General features: G+C 37.8%; 1 protein-coding gene across 1 annotated transcript; it reads left to right on the top strand.

Annotated features, from left to right (window-relative positions):
* Window positions 1-7,185: 7,185 nt before the first annotated feature.
* Window positions 7,186-7,700, top strand: LOC147617395 (uncharacterized). The gene is made up of 2 exons (XM_086775398.1): window positions 7,186-7,449; window positions 7,542-7,700. Exons 1-2 carry the CDS (start codon window positions 7,186-7,188, stop codon window positions 7,665-7,667), a joined length of 390 nt encoding a protein of 129 aa, XP_086631524.1. The 3' UTR covers window positions 7,668-7,700.
* Window positions 7,701-24,512: the final 16,812 nt, after the last annotated feature.

Raw genomic sequence — 24,512 nt, forward strand, 5'->3', positions numbered from 1 at the left:
TTTGTCCCCGTGCATTAGCATCCATCATCCTCTAAAAATCATGGAAGAGCATGGAAAGCTATCCAAGGTGGATTAAGCATACCTCTAACAGCCTCTTCATATCTCCTACCCTATCAATAACAAAGGCCTCTTTGTAAGTGTCATGTTTGTATAGCCCTGTCATATTCATACACAAGATGGTGGCCTAGGAGGCCAGATGGTTTAGAGACAGCTTAGATTAGATTTGGCACACTGCTAGATAGGCTACATGCTACACTAGACGATTATCCCATATGGTCCACACATGGAATAGGTAGACTATACTCTTGGACACCCTGTCCTAACTTTGCAAAGCTCGAACGGGGCCCAAGATGAGCATGGATGGTTGGGAGATAGGATAGCAGTTACTAGTACACATCTTTATGGTTCGAGTCTACACCGTGGACAATGGCACCGACTATGACCCACTGACCTACAAGGTCATGTCATGGTTGCCCTCCTATGTATACAAGATGCTTGCGTATACAAGTCTATATAGATACTCGTTGAGCCCCTTCTCCACACATCTCATCAATCATCATTATGAGTTTACTCTCTAGCTTCTACTACCATATAGCCTGCAAGTTAGCAGATCAGAGATCAAGCCTGCAAGTTAGCAGATCGGAGATCAAGCCTCTCCCTTTATCGGTGTGGGGCTTTGCCATCTATTGTATCTATACATAGTTTTCTTCTTTTACTCTCTTGTTATACACAGTATTCTTCTTTTGCACTCTTATTGTATCTATACACAGTATTCTTCTTTCACTCTCTTATTGTATCTATACACAGTATTCTTCTTTTACTCTCTTATTATGCTATTTGAGTTTTAAGGTGAACAATCCTACTTCGTATGAGCATTTTTTTGTAAAAATGTATCAAAGCTCTCCGATCGAGTACCAAAACCCATGTATAAATGTATCCTCTCACATAGTATCAAAGGTCTCCGACATAGTAAACTAATAACATCTTTATTATTAGTTCCTCTTATTTTAGTCTTATCTCATTTCATAAAGTTTTTCACATTTCTTTGGTAGCAGTTAAATACACATAGTACCTTGAAAATTTGTATAACCTAGTGAGGTTGTTATTAATGTAGTCTTATCTCATTCCATAAAGTAGTCTATGTTTCTTTGGCAATTTAACACACATCACATGTATATCACATGTGATGTGCTCCACATGCAAAAAACAATAATCATATGCTTAATTAAGTGCTATGTTGTACATGCAAGTAGCTAGTGACCATGTTATAAACTGATGAGTGATATTTACATCGTTCACTTGTCTATACATCTCTTAACTAAGGTCATCGGTTTAAGAATGATGATTAACTTCACCAATGAGTGATTTTGGTTAACATGTTCATATGTAAGAAGCCTCTATGAGAGGATGCTTATGTAATTGATGGTCAAAACATCTACCTTGTTCATGACAACTACTTTAAATTTTTTGGTAGGAGTACTTGATAACATCTTTGTTATTAGTTTCTCTTATTGTACTTGATAACATCTTTTGATAGGAGTACTTAATAACATCTTTGTTATTAGTTTCTCTTATTGTAGTCTTATCTCATTCCATAAAGTTTTCCACATTTATCTAGTAGCAGTTAAATACACATATACCTTGAAAATTTGTATAACATAGTAAGGTTACTCTTATCTCATTCCATCTAATTACATAAAGTTGTCCATGTTTCTTTGGCAATTTAACAAACATCACCATGTGCATGTCTTCTTGAAACAATTATGGCCTAGTAAGGTTGTATACCCATGTTTCCTAAAACGCTTACATGCATATTGCATTACCTTCATGTGATGTGCCCCACATGCAAGATTTTTTTATATGCTTGTTTAGCAAAGTGCTATATTGTACATTCAAAGTAGCCAGAGACCGTGTCAAGTGATATTTACATCTTTCACTTGTATGTATGTCCCTTAACTGAGGTCATCGATGTGACCTCGATAACAAGAGGAAGTAGTGTGTTAAAGTTTGCATTCCCCACTTATCTACTCGGTTATTACTTGTATTTGGGATGGTTGCAAGTAAGAGAACACCCCTCAAGCTAGGTGTACTCAAGCTCCTATAGCTGATGCTTTGCCAAGATTCCTCACTACTAGCACATAAAATTATCCTTGGTCTCTACTAGGTTGGCCATGACTTAGAGTAAATCAATCATCCCATGAGTGGGTATGATGTTTAGAGTCAACAATTTTCTCTTCAAATCTTCCATGTGAACTCCAATGTACGCTTCCTCTAGTTTCCAAGAGCTAGAATTGGTCTTGATAGCTACTTAGCTATCAAGAACTAGCTTTGGTCTTGATAAACTATCTTAAATGGTGAGACTGTCATGTAATACCTATGAATCTCCAATCCATGGCTTTCGTAATAGCATTGGGTAAGATTACAGCTGAAATTTAATTTAATATTCTGCATGCTTTTTAAATACTTCAATGAGGTGATGCGGAATGAGCTTTCACGTTGAAGTGTGGTGACCCAAATCAGTGCTAGGAAAAAAAAAACCCGTCTGTTAGTGTATTTTGCACCAGTTAAAATTCAAAAAAACCAATTGAATTTACTCTCGTCTTTACAAAACCTAATAAAATTTATAAGATTTTAGTTATGAAAACCGGTTACCAATAAAATAAGATTCTGAGTAAGGGAAACCGATTGTACTCCAACTTTGTCTTTTTTTCTCTCCAAAGATGATATTATTGCCATATAAAAAACACCATTAAATTTTTTAATGGCAAAAAACCACGATTTAGTAAGGGCTAAGCCGACTTGGTGCGCGCACAAAGGAGTTATATAAAAGATCTAGAGCTGATAAGCAAGCGTTAAACCGAAAAGGTCTCATCCATGGCAGGTCTTCAGAGACTGCTACAAGGGTCTTTAGTAGTTATCACGATTCTTGCTGCATTCATCATGGGCGACGCTGCGAATATAGTCTCTGAAGCGAGTAAGCAGCTGCTTTCTTCCTTCCCCGCCCCGCTCCGCTCCGCTCCCCCCTTCCTCCTTTAAACGCCACATGATTGATCAGGTTGTGTAAATAAAGTATAAATGTAACCAGGCGACGATCAGAAGGGACCATGCACGTTGGCGGACCTTGTTCTGGAAAGCACGCCCCTGCATGGCAACAGCGCCGTAATCCTGTTGACGACGGACGTCAAGTGTCGGTGCAGCGTGGAAGACATCACGGTGGATTGCCCGGGCTGGACACAGGACGTCATCGATCCCAGCTTCCTCGTCGTCAACGGCGACGATACCTGCAATCTCTGGCCGCTCTCCGTCCTCCTGCCTTCGTCCACCTACGAGGCCCTCTACATCGGACCGCCACGCCCTCTCACTGCCAAACTCTACTACGTCGTCGATTGCCCTCCTCCTACCAATCACTAGTCAATCACTAGTAGGATTTCCGTTAAGCACCTCTCTTTTTTTGGTTTATTTATAATTTTCAATTTATTAGGTTTTATATTATCAATTAAGTCTTATATATTTATTACCAAAATATGAAAAGCTTAAAAGAATATATTTAGCATTTTAGTTTCATCATTGTTATTAGTGACATTAAGTACCATATTAACAATTTATATTTATTTTCTAAATTTAAGTACCATATCAACAATTTATATTTATTTTCTACATTTTTTATAAGTAATCCGTGATAGGTGGAGCAAGTGGGTTTGGGATAGTCAAAGAAAATTTTCCAAATGCGTTAAAATTGAACACTACAAGAGCTTGAGGGCATACCGACGTTAAAATACCGACGCAAATGTCGAACGTCGGTATGTCCGTCGCAATGTTGGAGGAGACAAGCATGGCGGGGTTTTTTTAAATTTTTGTGTCCCGTCGCGTATACCGGCGCCTATACCGACACTCATTCCGACGTTTATACCGACGCATATTCCGTAGCATATACCGACGCATATTCCTACACATATTCCGTAGCATATACCGAGACATATTCCGACGCATATTCCGTGGCCTATACCGGCGCTCGTAAGTTTTTCACAGCCGAGAGCCTATTTTCTGGTTTTTTCGCAAAAACGGCGCAGGAAGAACCCAAGAAGGTCTCTTTCTCTCCCTCTTCTCTTTCTCTCTCTCTCTCCTCTTTTTTCCTCTCTCCTCTTTTCTCCTTCTTTCTTCTTTTCTCCTCTTCTCCTTCTCCTAATATGTTCTTGCAATTGCTTTTACTTTTTAATTTAAGAATTAGGACATTTAAGATTTTGTGTTTTTTTGGCTCTCTATGCATGTTGAGAGCTCTCTATGTATGCATATTTCTCCTAATGCATGCATAGAGATTTTAGGGTTTTGTATTAGTTCTTTTTCTTGTGTTTAATTTACTAATTAGTTTGTTTAATATTTTATTTTGCAGCTCTTTCACCTCACCAATCTTTCACCAATCCTCTCCTTCAGCTTTGCAAAAAAGAGGTAAATCCTCTTTCGATTTTTCTTGTTTATGCTATTTTCTATGAATTATTGCATCCCTATTTTATGGTTTAGGGTTAGTTTTGGGTTCTTGTAAGCTTACACATAGGATTAATTTAATATCTATGCATAAAACCTATAATAAGCTTGCAATCTCTATGCATAGCCTTCTTGCAAGCGTTATGCATAAGCTCTATTCATAGAGCTTGTGAGCTTGTGAAATCTTTATGCATAAGCTCTATGCATAGGCTTTATGCATAGAGTTTGCAAGCTTATAAAATCTCTATGCATAGGTTTTTTACAAGCTTATAAAATCTCTATGCATAGGTTTCTTGAAAGCTTGCATGGACATTGTACATAGAGCTTGCGTAGCCTTCTTGTTGAAAGCTTTTTGAATGTTTTTACTCTCTTATACATATAACATATAAGTCTTATGCTCTGTTTTTCTATGCATAAGGTATTCTCTTTATTCATAGAGTTTATATATGTTATCAAGGTAAGATCTATTATCCATGTAAAACAAGATCATGTTTATTACACCATTGGGTGATGGGATTAAGGGTTAGCATAGTGCATAAGGCATATAGCATAGAGCTTATGCATAGAGCTTATGCATAAGTCTTGCATAGAGCGTATGCATAAGACATGCATATGGCTTATGCATAGAGCTTATGCATAGAGCTTATGCATAACGCTTATGCATAGAGCGTGTGCATAAGGCTTATGCATAGAGCGTGTGCATAAGGCTTATGTGAAAGGGATTGTTGAAATGCAATTGCAAATGCCTTGATTGTGGTTAACAAATGCTTATGCAAATGCCATGGTGAGGGCATTGTGAATTGTTGGTTTGTGTTGGAGCTTTTGGATGATGGATAGAGGCATGAGTCCATGCTTTATTGATGCGTTCTAAATTGTAAAAGGGCATGAGTCATGCTCAATACTTGTAAGCCAACAAACTTGTTCTATCATTTAATATTATCCACATCATTTTGTACCTACACTCACCATTGCTACCACTTCAAGTTTCTATAGAATCTAGCAATGTGTGAGGGTACCTTGGCATTGGTTGGAGAGGCCAAGGGGAGAATGGCTTGAACTCTTTGTGCCGTGATTGCTTGGTAAAGCGGTACAAAGGGGGATTAGGTACACCGGTGTGAAGAAATGGCCTCAACCTTCACCTTGGAGGAAAACTCGGTGAAGGGGTGAGAAGAGCTTGGCCGGGAGATCGGCAAGCTTCAACGCGCGTCCTCAACAATCCTCACCATCGACGTTGTGGATGCATTTGGGCAATGGGGCCCCTTTTCTGTCATATTGTGTGGATATTGCAAATGCTTTGATGGACAAAGAGTGCATATGATCTTTCATGACATTGTGGGATACAAAGAGTATTGCATTGTGATTTGAGAAGTTGCATTTTCATTTAAGATTTGGTTCTAATTACAAAGGAGACTCTGGCGGAATTTTTCCAACAAGGGAGCCAAACAAGCTTACGGTTTATGCATAGAGCTTATGGCTTATGCATAAGACTTGTGCATAGAGCGTGTGCATATGGCTTATGCATAAGACTTATGCATAGAGCGTGTGCATAAGACTTATGCATATGGCTTATGCATAGAGCTTATGCATATGGCTTATGCATAAGGCTTATGCATAAGGCTTATGCATAGAGCTTATGCATAAGTCTTGCAGCCTTATTATGCAAGCTTATACTTATACTATGCATTTAGATTATTGCATAAGGCCTTTATAAACAGCTATTTATGAATAGAGTTAGCTTCTCCTGCCATCCTTGTTCAAATTCTATTTAATTTTGTATGGAGAGGAGATAAGCTGATCTGTGTTTAATGAGCTGCATATACATGTTATCCTGCTAAATGGAGCCTCTCAATCTTGAAGAGAGAATAGCGTGTCCATGCATGCGATGTAAGTACCAAATCTTTCGAAAACTGTTTACCATCATAATCACTACTGTAGGAGCAAGTCGATATAGTTTTACCAATGTTGTTTATCATTGTTAATGTTTATCTTATGGTTCTTTCATTCATTGTTTACCGTGTAATTTTCATTTCGTACAAGTTTGTCATATGGTTTTTTGTCCAACAGGCCATGGGTGACTCACCGCCCTACGACTACAGTCCAGATTTCTCATTTAATCCTACACCGCAGGGCATGAGTCCCCAGCAGTTATATGGTTTTCTTTCGTCCATGACTCCAGAGCAGAGAGCCATGGCTCAGAGTTATTGGGGTTCTGGAGCAGGGACATCTGCCTCACCATCTGGCTTCCCGATGCCAGTTCCCACACCCGTGGGTACGACAGCAGCTCCCACACCTCATACCACACAGCCTTCCACTCCTCTTACAGCTCGATCTACCACCTCTTCACATAGACGGCGCTCACGTAGTAGGTCTTCAGGGGGAGGTTGTTGTGGTGGTAGTGCCACAGATGCTGTGACACCACCACCACGTGAGCGTCGTCCTTCGCTCTCATCTGTTGATAGCACACCCATAGGGTCACCTTCCACTCCCTGGGGTGCACATGACCATGACAACAGCAAGATTTACACAATTAGAAATGGGGCACCAATAATGGATAGTGCAGGGAAAGCAATGAAGACACGCATTCGACAATTGTGCACTATACAGTTTCATGACTCTGTCATGACTAAATGGGATCAGCAAGACAAGGGGAAGAAAAATTATATAAACACAAAGATAAAGCAAGAGTTCCAGCCATCTGACCCTATGAATGTCGTCTCTAATGAGTGGATACAGTATACAGCTCGCATTTTGATGGGGCATCGTAGGTCAGAGGCGAGGGACGCATTTAGAGAGGGGAAGGAGAAACCTGTTTGGCTAGATGACAGGGAGTGGGCAGCCATTGCTCAGGAGCTCACCGAGACACCAGACAGGTTTCAACAACAAAGAGAGGCGGCAAGGGCAAGACTCCAAACAATAGGGGCTTCTCATCTCGGGAGTGGTGGTTACGAAACCATGCGCCATGAATTCGTAAGTGTTTGTAGCAATTTTATTTATTTAAATGTATGTTTGTGGACTAAATGTTGATTTCTAAAAGTTATAATTGTTAATCGTGTGTGCAGGAGTTGGCCATGAATCGCCCACCAAGTAGGCGAGAGGAGAAGTACGCTCACAAACATGGCCTTGTGGCCTTGTTTGAGATGCTTGAAGAAGAAGGAGAGACCGTCAATTGGGAGGCATTACCATGATGTAAGATGACCTTCAAACTAATGAAATATGATCAAAACATTCTTGAGTATTAATGTTTAATTTAATTTCTTGTTTGTCGATCAGGAGAATATGCAAACGAGCACGGTTGTTTTTGTGCTCTATTGTAGACAGAATGGTGCTGTCTGTTTTGCTGTTGTTGATCCTGCTCATTGCAGGCAGCTAGGCAACAGCCAGGCAGTACTATTCTGCCCAAAAAAAAATTTCTGCTACAGCGTCGGTATATGCCCCGGTACCGACGTCGCTATATTCATTGGTATTTTCGTCGGTATTAAGGTCGGTACAGACGCTGGTATAGGCGCCGGTATAGACACCGGTATAGACGTCGGTATAGGTGCCGGGTGTAATACCCGACAGTTATACCGACGCTGTGGTTCCGGCGCATATACCGGCGCTTATACCGATGACGTGGCTTTTTTACACCCCGTTAAATAGCGTCGGTACAAGCCCCGGTATTAGGCTAACATGTAGTAGTGGAAGGTATTATATTGATTTCATATTTAAATTAATTTTCACAAATACTTTATGCATTATAAGAGAATGACAGGTTAGTAGTGAAATCCATACACTGCCAATTGCGTGTTAGTGCAACAGTATGGTAAGAGTTTGAGAGTCCCAAGGTAAGGTAGGAGTTTGAGAGTCTTAAGGTCACGGGCTCAAATATTTCCATGTGCGAGTGATGGCATTAGTGTGTGTGAGTAGTATAGTTGTACTTTCAAAATTCAAGTCAAGAGATGAAGATATACATACTTTGGTTAATCTCATGATTGTGGGCTTCAAACACAACTAGATATATTGCTATTAGTGCCCCTTGAAGGTTTCTTGAAGAAGAATTATGAAAGGGCTTCAATTGAAAGCTCCAAGTTACCCCTTCTTTTGCACTACAAAAAGTGAATTCTCTCTTTTAATTAGTGATTAATCTCGGTACTAATCCCTATGTTCGTGGATCAGTGAGGGTTCAATCTGGGGACTTGCTATTTCTTTCCAAAGCTTCATATTGAGAAAGCCCCTTAATTTTACCCTCCGACGGTGCTCTCCAAATGAGGGTATTTTTTGCTCAAATACAAAAAATTACTTTCACCTTGATTAGTGCTAATCATCTAAGGTTTTTAGGGCCATTAATGGTTCATATCTCACATTCAAGTGTTGCTAAACCTTTGTAAAGCATCAAATCATATTTTCCTCTTGATTTTAGTGGTCAATTTGTTAATCCAAATTTCATGTATAAATCTATATTAGCATTGTTTGGGATAATGGGATTTGTGAGCTTATATGCTTCATGTACTGCATCTATCATGTGTATAAATCAGTTATACAAGGGCAAGAAACTGGCCATTGATAAGGCTAAGACCTCCTTAAGGAGATTCAATGCATTATCATTTGAAAGGGACATGCATCATCATCATGCCAGGCTTTATGAACACATTGAGAATATGATATATCTTTGCCTACATGGATTTCATTAGACAATGAAATCAAGGATAAAGAAGACCAATGGCTACATCATCATCAAGATCTACATCAACATAAAGAAGATCAAAAGCAACATCAACATTACGAGCTACATTAAGAAGATCTTCATTAGCATATTAGTCATCAAGGAGGGACTCTCCCTTTATTTCTAAATTCTTATTTTATGTTGAGTCAAGGGTTCTTTGCCCCAGTCGTCCCCCAAAATCTGAATCCTTTTTGGGTTTGTTATATAGCCTTGATGTTATAAAAGGCATAGGTGGCTTCTTAAACTAGCCAAGGCATGCCCACCTGTGGTCACCCCTCTATCCTAAGTGAAATGTAATCATAACTAGATGTCTAGCATCTGTGATTATAACTGGCATTGTAAACCTAATTGGACTGACCTACGGGCACCAACAACCAACATGGTCATCATAACTAGATGTCTAGCATCTGTGATCATAACTGGCATTGTAAACCTAATTGGACTAAGACCTACGGGCACCAACAACCAACATGGTCATCATACCTAGCATTGTAAATAGTAACTAGAGCTAGCACTGACATCATAGTAGCCATGGATATTTTGTTCAGGGAGGGTGTTAGAAATACACCAAAATACAATGTGACATTGGGGATATGAGCATTTGGTCATTAGGTTTATAGCCAACTTGGTGTGAACACTCTAGGTGTGAACAACCTCTTAGTTAGAGTCAAAAGATATGGTTTGATGCCTATAAAAGGGTATTGTCCTTGGTGGTTCATTCATATCTCATTCTCATTCATAATACAACTACCTTGGTGGTTCATTCATATCTCATTCTCATTCATAATACAACTACCTTGTGTTGTGCCCAACTTTCTCTCTCTTGCTCTCTCTATACCTAGCACCCTCTTATCATACTAGATTTTACAAGCATTTTGAAATTGAAATTTTAATTAAGAGCTTGCAATCCAAGTATGCGAGAGAGTTCACTTTATTACAAAGGTAGCATGTACTCATGTTTATCTCATCATTCACTCACATATACAATGAACCTTATTGCTTCCAATAAGCCTTTTACCATAGGCTCAAGAAATCATAAGAAAGCCATCCCAATATGTTATATGCATTTCCAAATCCATCATGCCTCTTTATGCATCATTGCATCCCCATTGTCAAACGGAAGATTCTAAGTATGCCCAATGCCAATATGAAGCCAATGATTGCTTCAATCTTGCATATGGATACAAAAGTCACCCAATGGAACCTTCAATATGTGAACCTTGCATATGGATACAAAAGTTGCCCAATGGAATCTTCAATAGAATGATTCAAAAGAGCATGTGTAAGATTCCTCCTCAGCTTGAATAATGAATAAGCTTTACTTCAATCCCTTGTAATCATTCCCTGTTTCTGAATACAAGAAAATATTATTTTTCCTTGTTTTTGTCTAGTGAGATAAAAATTTCTAGAGAGTCGTAATTCAATATTGAGATATTTTTGGATATATAAATTCTACAAATATCAAAAATATGTTTCCCTGAAACAAAAAATCAAAATAAATTTTCCAAGGTGCATTAAGAATCAATTAAAAATGATTTAAAAGACCTTAGCCTAAGGATCAATATTTTTCTGAAATGGTCCAATTCAGGTTCCTATGGACCAATAAGATTAATCCAAGTGTTGGGATGAGATAAATCCAATGAATAAAAGAAAATATCCAAAAATGAGCAAATGTCTACATAAGATGAAGAGTTGACTGAGTACAAAATTTATTAGTTAAAAATTATAAAATATTACTAAAATAATGAGATATTTTGGAGTAATCATACAATTTTGACACCTTGGTGTAAGGAAAGGGGGAGCCTTCAAGGAGGCACCTATTTCACACATGTGAATGAGTCTTAAACTCAAAAATATTAAGATATTTTTATCTCTTCTCTCTTGGATCAAACCAAATCAAAAAGGGAGCCAAATTGGTCCAAATCTTGTCCAAATTCAGCCAAGCTGAAGCTAGAAAATTCTAGAACTTAGTTGGACTTAGTTAGTGGCCTTCCTCACCTATAAATAGACCCTCATTCTTTTGTATTCTCATCTGAGAAGAACTAGACCATGCCAGTGTTACCTTAAAATAAGTATATTTTCTATTATACTCCTAAAAATCCTCTACATTTTGGAGAGATTCGAGCTTCTCTCTCTCTTCAACCTTCCTTGGAGCTTTCCTCAACATACTAACCAATTGATTGGTTGGGGGCCTCTCTAAGAATAGAGAATCAAGCAAAACAAGAGGAGGTAAGGTGTGACTTTATGGTTTTTTCTTAATCTTCTAAATGTTTTTCACTTCTCAATCCCTCTCAAGCTTGAGAAGTATTCAATTGAATGGTTTTTCAATGCAAATGAAGCTCTCTAATGAATTTTAATGATTAATCACATAAAGTTTACATTTATGCTTAATTTAGGATGTTTTTTATGTATATATCTCTCTCCCCCAAAGAATGGTCATTCCTATGACCAATTCTCTATTCAAATGATGCTTCTCATGGAGCAGTTCTTAATTCTAAAAGCAGACTCTATGCTAGTCAATCTAGAGGCCAAAGAAGTGGCTTTTTAATGCTTTTATATTACTTAAATTATGATAAACTTAGGGATTAAGTCCATAAATTGGATATTGGTCCAAATGATAGTTATTATATCATATTGTATTACTAAACCTTATGCTTTTCAAAATTATTAAAAATTATCAGTAATAGCAGCGAAGTTATGGTAAAATTTTTAAAAATTAACACATAAATCATTTTTATGCATAATGTGAAAAGAGGACTTTCTACCATATTCTAGGATTAGTCATCCTATGTTAAATGAATAATTCTCATCATATCCATGAAAAATTAATTTTTAATGTTTATGCATAAATATATAATTAGAGAATAAGAGAAATTTTTAGTAATTTTATTTTTATGATAAAAGTGAAATTCCCATGATAATGGAGATCCATGTATTTCAATGGAGAAAGAGAAAATTTAGAATACTAAAATAATGGATATTTTATTTAAAATTAAAGATAAAATTTAGATAAATTATTTTATGCATGAATAAATTTAAATGATAAAAGAGAAATTCCTATCATAATTGGAATTCAATCATTTAAATGGAAAAAGTGGAATTCTTGCCATATTTAGATTAATGGATATTTTTTTAATTTTAAGAGAAATTTTAGTTAAATTTATGCATGAATAAATTTAGTTAAATTTATGAAATTTTAAGAGAAATTTTAGTTAAATTTATGCATGAATAAATTTTAGTTAAATTTATGAAAGAGGAATTCCCACCATATTTGGGATTCAATAATTTAAATGAGAAAAGTGAAATTCTTAGTATAATGGAATTAATGGATATTTTATTTAATTTTTACAAGAAATTTTAGTTAAATTTATTTTTATGGATAGAAAAAATTTAAATGATAAAAGATAAATTTCCATCATATTTGGAATTCAATCATTTAAATTAAAAAAGAGGAATTCTTGGTATATTTGGAATATTGAATATTTTTACTTAATTTAAAGAGAAATTTTAGATAGATGATAAAAGAAGAATTCCCATGATATTTGGATTGCACTCATTAAATGAGAAAAAGGTGGAGTTCAAGCTTATTCAAAAAATGGATATTGGTATTTAGTTAAAAGAAAAATCTTTATGATTTTTTTGTAAAGAAAGATTTGAATTAATTTTTGGTGTAAAAAGATGAATTTTCACCATAATTCTACCTAGGGAATTAAGGTTGAGAAATTAAATGGTAGAAAGAATATCTTTAGATATTTTATGTGGTTAAATCACTAAATTGGTATTTACCCAAAAATAGATGTTTATCTGAAGAAAATCCTTGTTAGAACTAATTTGATTGATTAGATTACGAGAGGGACAGATAGTAAACCTACTTGTCCATCTCTCGATTTTGTGACCAATTCCAGTTCCTAAATACAAAGAATAGACTACCGTTGAACTAAATTAGTTTTCTTTTGACCAAAACCACCAAAAATCTAGTTGGACAGTTAGACAAATAATGGGTAGATTACCCTGATGAGAGATCAAGGATTCTCATTATGAAACTAGGAATTAAAGAAAAAGGGGTTTTGTGGAACCAATCTCAAACTGGAAATTTTACTTGCATAGAACCTCTGTTTTCATTTAAAGGACTGTTTTATGCCAGAATGCTGGAGGAAGCATTTGGCATGTGTTTTACTCTAAGAGGAGGCTCATTGTTGCAACAACTGGTAGGGAGTCGTCGAGGGACGTCGCTCTCGCGACAAAGTCTGTCGAGGTCTTGACCAGCCTCGATACGGTTAAAATGGTGCGCTTTCGGTACGATGGGCGAGGACCGACGAAGTGGTCCCTGAGTGAAGTGCTAGGACACCTAAGGAGGATCCTAGAGGCACACACATGCGCATGTCGAGGAAGATTCGGATGGACTAAAAGAAAAGATTTTTGTGAATCAAATTTTGATACTGGATCTCGTTGGTTGGCGAGCGGGTCTTCAATGGAGAGTCTAGAGGACACATTTTGTAATACAATGGACTCAAAATTTTGGAGGATGATGATCAGTAATATTATGATTTCTATTGAAGGATTATTTTATTGGGTGTGCACGTGGTATGCCTACCTTAATTTTTGCATGAATCACCGACTAGGGGACCTGAGAACTCTTTTCCTCAGTACTACCCGGGGAAAGCACAACCAAATCGTTATAAAGGAATCCCACCAATACAGTGGTCGGCTAACCTATGGGCCGTAGGCTGGATAGGAGGATTCCTGTGAAATAATTAAGATGCGATTAGTTATGTTAGTTAGATTAAGTCTGAGAAGACCTTGTCTGTGTGGGAGGGGATCAGCGGGGCTGTGCCTTGTTAAAGGAGAAAAAAAGCGGTGATTCCATGGACCAAGTGCAAGTCTTGAGAAGACCTTGTCTGTGTGGGAGGGGATCAGCGGGGCTGTGCCTTGTTAAAGGAGAAAAAAAGCGGTGATTCCATGGACAGTCTCTTCTTGATCTGAACATGTGACTTCAGGTTGGGTCAGATCAGTTTAACTAGTTAAGACCTTGATTCGTTAGAGTAATTTCCCCGTTAGAAGATTTTCCCATGGTGGAATCGCTCGTGCCTTCCAGGCGAGGGGAGTTTTTCCGAGCTTGGCTTCGGAGGATCCATCGGGCTAGTCTCTCATCCCGACATCCGTGGGCAAGGCCTCGAGTGTGCCCCACGCGGGAGGCCAACGCTGCTTCCGTCGGCGCCTCTAGAGGTGGATCTCATAGCCGGTATCAAAGCCAAGTTGAAAGCTAATAAAGGAGAAATGAATTCTTATCAGAAAATTGTAATGAAAACTCAGAAAGAGCATTTACATATTGTATTTTCATTCCTTAAGCTTCATTAATGAAGATTTTTAATCAAAGAATTTGATTTTATAGATGGAAGTTTCACACTTATCTGGTGTTCCTAACCTCACCCAGTCACAAGACATGACTGCGTTCACCTTCGAGCATCTCATCTCTTCCGCTATAACTCGAACGAGCCGAGCCAGACTCGAGGCCATTTTTAGGATCTATATTTTCCTGACACCTAGCGGAGAGACGGCAACACACAAGTGGTTTGCAGGGCATTATGTCCACGCCTCTTGCGACTAGCGTGCGATGCTGAGGTAGAATCTCTCATTGACCATGATTCTGATGAAGCTGAAAGTGATACATGGTGTTATTTTATATCACTCAACGCCTCAAAATTTAAGACTTCCATGCCAAATCTACAGACTCCTTAGTCATTTTATTCCTAATAAGGAAAGATAGTAGCTCCCTTGGGACAATAAGGGAACATTTGTATCAGGGCATGTCTATAGCCTAGTACCGTCATCTTATGCGCTCTCGAGGAGATTTTTTTGGAGCCGAGCTGCTCTATGTACATACTACTCTATGTACATATTACAACCTTTCTATAAATAAAGAAATGTTTTGTGGAAAAATTCCCTATTGTATAAGTGATTGTTTATGGATGAACTGATAAAGCAAAATCTATTACCGGGCATATGTTATAGATCTCCAATAAGATCATTTATCTTGTTTAAAAAATTATTTTTCGAACCTCTTAAGTCTTAGGATCTCGTGGACGATATTAAAATAAAAATTTAACAATATATCATTTTTGGCAGAATCATGAGGCGAGCAAACCATGGCCATCAGCAGCCAGACCCTCTCTCTGTAAAGGAAGAGCTTGACCTCGACGTTCGCAAGGCTCTTCACAGAACTCAGCCAGGACCCTTCAAAGGTGAAGGGGAGAACTTGGGCGAGGCTGTGGAGAAATGGGTGGAAGCTATGGAAGAATATTTTGATGTCATAGGCTACAATGAGCGGAGCAAAATGGCTCTTGCCAGGCTGAAAATAGTGGAAACAGCCAGGGTGGCATGGAGGAACCATTGTGACAGCAACCATATGGACAGGAATACCCAGTCCTGGAACGATCTTAAAACCTATTTGAGGAAGAGATTTTGTCCCCCCCCGGGTTCTTAGAAACCAAAATAAATGAATTTTTAGAGCTAAACCAGGGGAGCAAAACCATCGAAGATTATCACCAGGCATTTGCTCTTCTACTCAAGTATTCAGCACCTCTAGATGAAGAGCAACTCATGGCAGGTTCATTCGGGGAATGAACAAACCCTTAGACACACTGGTCAAGAATTCCAAGCCAGTGTCCATGGATGAAGCTGTCACCTGCCCCAAAGCTAGCTCCCTCACACCGGGAAGTTCTTTTAACCTTCCGCCTCCAAAGAGACACCAAGGTTCCAACCAGAATCTGCAGACAGGAAGCTTCAAGAATGAAGGAAGACCTTTCCCTCGAAGTAGTTTCTTAGGAACTCCGGCTCTCTCAAGAATGCAGAGGGAAGAGCTTCGAAGCCAGGGTCCCAGAGTTCAGAGACAGACTCCTCCATATCAGTCCAATCAGGGTTCCCCGCACCAAAATCAGGGTAACCTCAGAAGAGTGCCAGCTCAGCCTCCTGCAGCCTCCATGCAAAGCAATCTCCGAACTCCATCCCAGAATTGGGGTAACCAAAGAGAGAGAGTTCCACCTCAAACACTGCAGCAGCTAGAGCAGTCACTATAGCTGATGAAGTGGAGGAAGAAAAAGGACAGATCTATGTAGTAATAGAGTATCAGGGGAATAACCGTCAATTTTTAGTCCTCGTACCAGGGTAAGAAATTCAAGCTTTTGATTGATTCACGCAGTACTCATTCTTTTATTTCCCCAGGATGTCTATGTAAATTAGTCCTAAATCAAAAATCAGGGAAACCTATGCAAGCGGAATTGGCCAGGGGAAAGATTCTTTTCACACCTTGAGATAGACCTTATTCAGTTTAGCATAGATGGGAACGTAACAGAGTGCCACAGTTTCAGAGTCCTACCCTTGGGAGTCTATGATGGAATCCTTGGAATGGATTGGCTCCAAAAGAATCATGCTGACATTCATTGTCTCACAAAGGAACCATCTCTTTCCTTGACCTTCACGGGAATAAAGTTCAAGGACCTGGAATTTCCGGATCCCCAATGCTGCAATTAGTCAAGGCTTCTAAATTATTGAAAGGGCTCAAAAGAGGCAAGCTGTTTATGTCATTAAGATGAATCCAGTAGACATAAAATGCAAGGCTAAGGAACCAAAGTGGTTGAGTATGCAGATATGTTCCCTGAAGAGCTGACTGAGATGCCTCTGTCTCGCGAAGTAGATCATGAGATCGAGTTAACCCTCGGAGCTCAGCCAGTGGCTCAGCATGCATACAAAATGTGAGTCCCTAAAGCCATAGAACTTAAGGAGCAGTTAAGACAACTATTAGAGCAGGGATTCGTCAGACCCAGTGTCTCACCTTGGGGTGCGCCCGTTCTCTTTCAAAAGAAGAAAGATGAAACGTTAAGACTCTGTATTGAACTCTGTATTGACTACAGAGGATTGAATCAATTAACAATTAAGAATAAGTATCCTATTCCTAGGATTGATGAACTTCTGGATCGGTTAAGTGGGACCCAAATCTTTACAAAGATAGATCTCAAATCCGGGTACTACCAGATCAGAATCAAGGAGCAGGACATCCCAAAGACAGCATTCAATACTCGCTATGGGCATTATGAGTTCACAGTCATGCCGTTTGGATTTACTAATGCCTCGACGACATTTAATTATCTTATGCAAGATATTCTCAGAGAATACTTGGATGATTTTGTTCTTATCTTCTTTGATGATATCTTGGTATACTCAAAGAATGTTGCAGATCATGAAGATCATGTGTGCAATGTCCTGGAAATCCTAAGGAAAGAGCAAGTGTTCTTTCTCTGTTGACCAGGTGGAATACTTGGGATTCATAGTGTCAAAAGGTGGGATTTCTCTTGACCCCGCAAAGATCCAAGCAGTCGTAGAATGGCTCGAATCCAAGACAGTAAAGGAAGTCAGAGAATTCCTAGGATTAACCGGATGGTATAGAATCTTTATACCCAAGTATGCTCAGATAGCATCCCCTTTAACTAACCTTCTCAAGAAGAGTACTTGTTTTCAGTGGACTGCAATGTGTCAGAGTGCCTTTGATAAACTAAAGATAGCCTTAGTAACCAACCCTGTCCTTAAGTTACCAGATTTTACCAAACCCTTTGAGGTAGTTACTAATGCCAGTGGGTTTGCCTTAGGCGGTGCTCTTATAGGAAGGTCATGTAGTGGCCTATGAATTCAGAAAACTCAGAACACATGAGAGAAATTATGCCGTCCATGACTTAGAGTTACTCTCAGTAGTTTATACTCTGAAGTTGTGGAGACATTATCTTTTGGGACAGAGGTTCACCTTGACAGATCATCAAAGTCTGAAGTGGATCTTCACCCAAAGGGATCGCAACATGTGTCAAAGGAGATAGATGCAGACCCTGCAGGAATTAGATTTTGAAATTAAGTATCGATCAGGAAAAGAAAATGTGGTGGCAGATGCGCTCAGCAAAAAAGCCTCCTTGCTTGATATTACAGTGGTGTCAAATCCATTGATCAGTGAAGCAAAAATGAGAAAATCATGCAGGACAAATTCTTTGCCCCTATTGCTACTCTTCTGATGCAGGAAAGCAAGACTCCTCAAGAAATGAGTCGAGTTCTTAGGTACAGATTGGATGAAGGATGCATGTATTAAAATTGGATGAAGGATGCATGTATTAAAATAATCGGCTATGTATCCCGAATGATGAGGGAATAAAGGAAAGAATTCTGAGAGAAGCCCATGATAGCTTAATAGCTGGACATCTAAGGTTTATAAAAACCTATATGTCTGTGAAGAAAAGCTTCTTTTGGCCAGGACTAAAAAAGGATGTACGCATGTACGGAAATGCTTAATGTGTCAGAGAGAGTCAAGGCAGAGAGAGTCAAGATGCCAAGGAAACTGCAACCTCTAGACATTCCTCAGATGAAGTGGGAATGTATCAGTATGGACTTTGTCATTGGATTACCTTCAGTGCAATCAGGTTTCAACTCCATTTTTGTGGTAGTTGACAGGCTAACCAAAGTTTCCCATCTGATTCCAGTGAAAGAAACATACACTGTAGTGGATGTTGCCAGAGTTTTCCTTAAAGAAATCTTCAGATTGCATGGCATACCCAGGAGGATAGTAAGTGACAGAGATCCCAAATTCACATCGAAATTCTGGACTGCATTCTTCGAAGCAATAGGAACTTTCTTGGATCTCAGCATAACCTATCACCCCGAAATAGATGGCCAGATTGAAAGAGAAAATCAGGTAATAGAAGATATCCTTCGGTCATGCTGCGGGGCGGCGGCGGCGGCAGGGAACCCAAAAAGCGATTAAGCCATTTGCATCTGGTCGAATTTGCATCTGGTCGAATTTGCTTACAACGCTTCTTACATCGAAGCATTGGGATGAGTCCTTTCAAAGCTTTTTGTATGGACAAGATTGCCTTACACCGTTGACTTGGTCTAACCCATTGATCAAAGTCGAAATGTCCAGACAAATGCTTGATGACATGGACCAACGAATGCAATCAATCCATAAAGATATTAAGGCAGCCCAAGATAGGCAAAAGCCGTATGATGCAGATAAAAAGAGATCAGAGAGAGAGTTTGAAGAATCAGATATGGTCTTCATTTGAGTACGACCAAAAAGAAGTTCCTTATCCTTAGGAAAGTACAAGAAGCTCTCCTAGATACTGTGGGCCATATGCTGTTATAAAGAAAGTAGGCGATCTAGCCTATAAACTTCTTCTGCCTCCCCATCTCAAAATACATAATGTATTCCATGTCAGTTTGCTTAAGAAGTATGTACCTAGCCTGCCCGAGTCACGTGCTTGATGATGAACAATTGATTTCTCCGACTCAAGGCCAGATGGTACTCCAACTTGAGGAAATCCTTGACATTCGGGAGAAGATTCTCAGGAACAGAAGTGGAAGTTCTTCCCTCTAGAAGACGCCACCTGGGAGAAAGAAGAAGAGTTGGCGAAACAATACTCCCACTTTGCGAGATGATAAAGACATCTCGAGTTTTTCAAGTGGGAGAGGATGTAAGAATCCTCCTCAGCCTGAATAATGAATAAGCTTATCTTCAATCCCCTATAATCATTCCCTGTTTTTGAAATACAAGAAAATATTATTTTTCCTTGTTTTTGCCTAGTGAGATAAAAATTTCTAGAGTGGTAATTCAATATTGAGATATTTTTGGATATATAAATTTTACAAATATCAAAAATATGTTTCCCTGAAACAAAAAATCAAAATAAATTTTTCAAGGTGCATTAGAAATCAATTAAAAATGATTTAAAAGACCTTAGCCTAAGGATCAAGATTTTTTAAAATTTTTGGATTATGATCCAATTAAGATTCCTATGGACCAATAAGATTAATCCAATTAAGATTCCTATGGACCAATTAAGATTCCTATGGACCAATAAGATTAATCCAAGTGTTGGGATGAGATAAATCCAATGAATAAAAGAAAATACCCAAAAATGAGTAAATGCCCACATAAGATGAAGAGTTGACTGAGTATAAGATTTATTAGTTAAAAATTATGAAATATTACTAAAATAATGAGATATTTTGGAGTAATCATACAATTTTGACACCTTGGTAAGGAAAGGGGGAGCCTTCAAGGAGACGCCTATTTCACACATGTGAATGAGTTTTAAACTCAAAAATATTAAGATATTCCTCTCTCCTGGATCAAACCAAATGAAAAAGGGAGCCAAACTGGTCCAAACCTTTTCCAGCTTCAGCCAAGCTGAAGCTGGAAAATTCTAAAACTTAGTTGGACTCAGTTAGTGGCCTCTCTCACCTATAAATAGACCCTCACTCTTTTGTATTCTCATTTGTGAAGAACTAGACCATGCCATTATTACCTTAAAATAAGTATATTTTCTATTATCCCTTAAAAATACTCTACATTTTGGAGAGATTGGAGCTTCTCTCTCTCTTCAACCTTCCTTGGAGATTTCCTCAACATACTAACCAATTGATTGATTGGGGGCCTCTCCTAAGAATAGAGAATCAAGCAAAACAAGAGGTAAGGTGTGACTTTATGGTTTTTTCTTAATCTTCTAAATGTTTTTCACTTCTCAACCCCTCTCAAGCTTGAGAAGTATTCAATTGAATGGTTTTTCAATGCAAATGAAACTCTTTAATGAATTTTAATGATTAATCACATAAAGTTTACATTTATGCTTAATTTAAGATGTTTTTTATGTATGGTCATTCCTATGATCAATTCTCTATTCAAATAATACTTCTCATGGAGCAATTCTTAATTCTAAAAGCAAACTCTATGCTAATCAAGCTAGAGGCCAAAGAAGTGGCTTTTTAATGCTTTTATGTTACTTAAATTATGATAAACTTAGGGATTAAGTCCATAAATTGGATATTGGTCCAAATGATAGTTATTATATCATATTGTATTACTAAACCTTATGCTTTTCAAAATTATTAAAAATTATCAATAATAGCAACAGCGGAGCTATGGTAAAATTTTTAAAAATTAACACATAAATCATTTTTATGCATAATGTGAAAAGAGGACTTTCTACCGTATTCTAGGATTAGTCATCCTATGTTAAATGAATAATTTTCATCATATCCATGGAAAATTGATTTTAATGTTTATGCATAAATAGTTAATTAGAGAAAAAGAGAAATTTTTAGTAATTTTATTTTTATGATAAAAAAGAAATTCCCATGATAATGGAGATCCATGTATTCCAATGGAGAAAGAGAAAATTTGGAATACTAAAATAATGGATATTTTATTTAAAATTAAAGAAGAATTTTAGATAAATTATTTTATGCATGAATAAATTTAAATGATAAAAGAGGAATTCCCATCATAATTGGAATTCAATCATTTAAATGGAAAAAGTGAAATTCTTGCTATATTTAGATTAATGGATATTTTTTTTAATTTTAAGAGAAATTTTAGTTAAATTTACGCATGAATAACTTTAAATGATGAAAGATAAATTCCCACCATATTTGGAATTCAATCATTTAAATGAGAAAAATGAAATTCTTAGTATAATGGAATTAATTAATTTTAAGAGAAATTTAAGTTTTAAATTTATTTTTAAGGATAGAAAAAATTTAAATGATAAAAGAGGAATTTCCATCATGTTTGGAATTCAATCATTTAAATGAAAAAAGAGGGATTCTTGGTACATTTGGAATATTGAATATTTTTACTTAATTTAAAGAGAAATTTTAGATAAATGATAAAAGAAGAATTCCCATGATATTTGCATTGCACTCATTAGATGAGAAAAAGAGGGATTTCAAGCTTATTCAAAAAATGGATATTGGTATTCATTTAAAAGAAAAATCTTTATGGTTTTTGAGTAAAGAAAGATTTGAATTAATTTTTGGTGTAAAAAGATGAATTTTCACCTTAATTCTACCTAGGGAATTAAGGTTGAGAAATTAAATAGTAGAAAGAATATCTTTAGATATTTTACGTGGTTAAATCACTAAATTGGTATTTATCCAAAAATAGATGTTTATCTGAAAAAATCATTGTTAGAACTAAACCGAATGATTAGATTACGAGAGGGACGGACAGTAAACCTACTTGTCTATCTCTCAATTTGAATTAAGCAAAAACTTTGTGACCAATTCCAGTTCCTAAATATAAAGAATAGACTACCGTTGAACTAAATTAGTTTTGCTTTGACCGAAATCACCAAGAATCTAATCTGATAGTTAGATAAATGATGGGTAGATTACCCTGATGATTGATCAAGGATTCTCATTATGAAACTGGGCATTAAGAAAAAAGGAGTTTTGTGGAAGCAATCTCAAACTGAAAATTTTACTTGCATAGAACCTCTGTTTTCATTCAAAGGACTGTTTTACGCTAGAATACTGGAAGAAGCATTTAGCATGTCTTTTACTAAGAGGAGGTTTGTTTTGCAACAACAGCTGGCGGGTAGTTATCGAGAGACGTCGCTCGCGGCAAAGCCTGCCGAGGTCTTGACCAGCCTTGGTACGATTAATATGGTGCACTTCCGATACAATGGGCGAGGACCGACAAAGCGGTCTCTGAGTGAAGTGCTAGGACACCTAAGGAGGATCCTAGAGGGTTTTGAGGACGAGGTGATGCACGGGCTCGTGGTGGCGGTTGCTAGGACACCCATGCGTGCGTCGAGGAAGATTCAGATGAACTAAAAGGAAAGATTTTTGTGAATCAAATTTTGATACTGGATCTCGTTAGTTAGCCAGCTCGTCTTCAACGGAGATCCAGAGGACACATTTTGTAATACAATGGACTCAAAATTTTGGAGGATGATGATCAGTAATATTATGATTTCCATTTATAGGATTGTTTTAAAAGCCAGTTGAATATGTTATAAATGGAAATTTCATATTGGGTGTGTACGTGGCATGTCTATCTTAATTTTTGCATGAATCGCTGGCTAGGGAGCGTGGAAACTCTTTTCCTTGGTACCCGGAAAAAACATAACCAAATCTTTATAAAAGAATCCCACCAATACAGTGGTCGGGTGGTTACCCATGGGCCGTTTGGGGTTAGGGTAAGGCTGGATCGGAGGATTCCTGTGAAACAATTAAGATGCGATTAGTTACGTTAGTTAGATTAAGTCCTGAGAAGACCCTGTTCTATGGGAGGGGATCAGCGTGCCTCGTTAAAGGAGGAAAAAAGCCGTGATTCCATGGACCAAGTGCAAGTCTCTTCTTGATCTGACCATGTGACTTCAGGTTTGGTCAGATCAGTTTAACTAGTTAAGACCTTGACTCGTTATAGTAATTCCCCCTTTAGAAGATTTTCGCGTGGTGGAATCGCCCGTGCCTTCCGGGCGAGGGGAGTTTTTCCGAGCTTGGTTTCGAAGGAACCGTCGGGCTAGTCTCTTAGACATCCGCGGGGGTGAGGCCCCGAGTGTGGATCCCCACCGCGTGCGGGGGACTGACGTTGCTTCCGCCGTTGTGCTCATTTGAATACAATTATTTATGTTTGCAACCTTAGTTGCGAGACTTATAATAATTTTGTAAAAGACAAGTAGGTAAATGATCCTGACACCTCCAAAGGTGGTGAAGAAGCCTTCAAAGTGGTACTCGAAGACGATCAAAGATCGGCACAGATAGTGAACAATCTTCAAATCATGTCTTGATGAAAAGGAAGGCAAAGAGTTATGTGACTTTGGCGTTGATGGTGGCAAATGCAAAAACTCGAACCAACATCTTATGTAGAAGCATGTCAAAGTCAGCAATGGAAAGAGGCCATGGATGAGGAATATATTTGAAGAATAATAAATGGAATTGTCACGTTACCAAAGGAAAGTTGGCAAACAATTGGAGCGAAATGGGTTTACGAGCTCAAGTATAAATCAGATGGTAGCATTGATAAACACAAGGTAAGGTTAGTACCAAAAGGATATGTTAAAAAAGAAGGCATTGATTATGAAGAAACTTTTGCTCGAGTTGTTAAAATGAACACAATTTGAGCAGTTCTTGCCATTGGAAAATATCATAATTGGATTCTAATGGGTGTAAAGAGTGTTTTTCTTAATGGATTTCATGAAGAAGAAGTTTACATTCTACAACTAGTGGTCTAAAAAGCGACGTCCGCTTTTAACTTTATGGAGTATGTGTGAACTCCCATTTGGAAGCAGCGCATGATACATTTTAGCGACCTATATTTGTGTCATGGGAATATATTTTAAGCCCTCTTAAAAATATTATTGGATTATCTTTGAGTCATGCCAAATTATGTTAATATCATGGGTGATACCATTATAAATATTGATACGTTTGGTGGATATTGACATATGCTTGGGGTCTCCAATGTTTGTTTCAATTGGTTCGTATGTAGGGGTGATTCTCGAGTTACTTA

Source organism: Cibotium barometz, chromosome 36 (assembly GCF_041138505.1).
Source record: "Cibotium barometz isolate CiBa-2024 chromosome 36, ASM4113850v1, whole genome shotgun sequence".
Lineage (NCBI taxonomy): Eukaryota > Viridiplantae > Streptophyta > Polypodiopsida > Cyatheales > Cibotiaceae > Cibotium > Cibotium barometz.

Bases quoted from the DNA above. Each gene is read 5' to 3' on its own strand.
- LOC147617395 (XM_086775398.1), top strand. From the start codon at position 7,186: ATGAATGTCGTCTCTAATGAGTGGATACAGTATACAGCTCGCATTTTG. The intron at 7,450-7,541 runs GTAAGTGTTTGT...TCGTGTGTGCAG, and splicing joins AAACCATGCGCCATGAATTC to GAGTTGGCCATGAATCGCCC.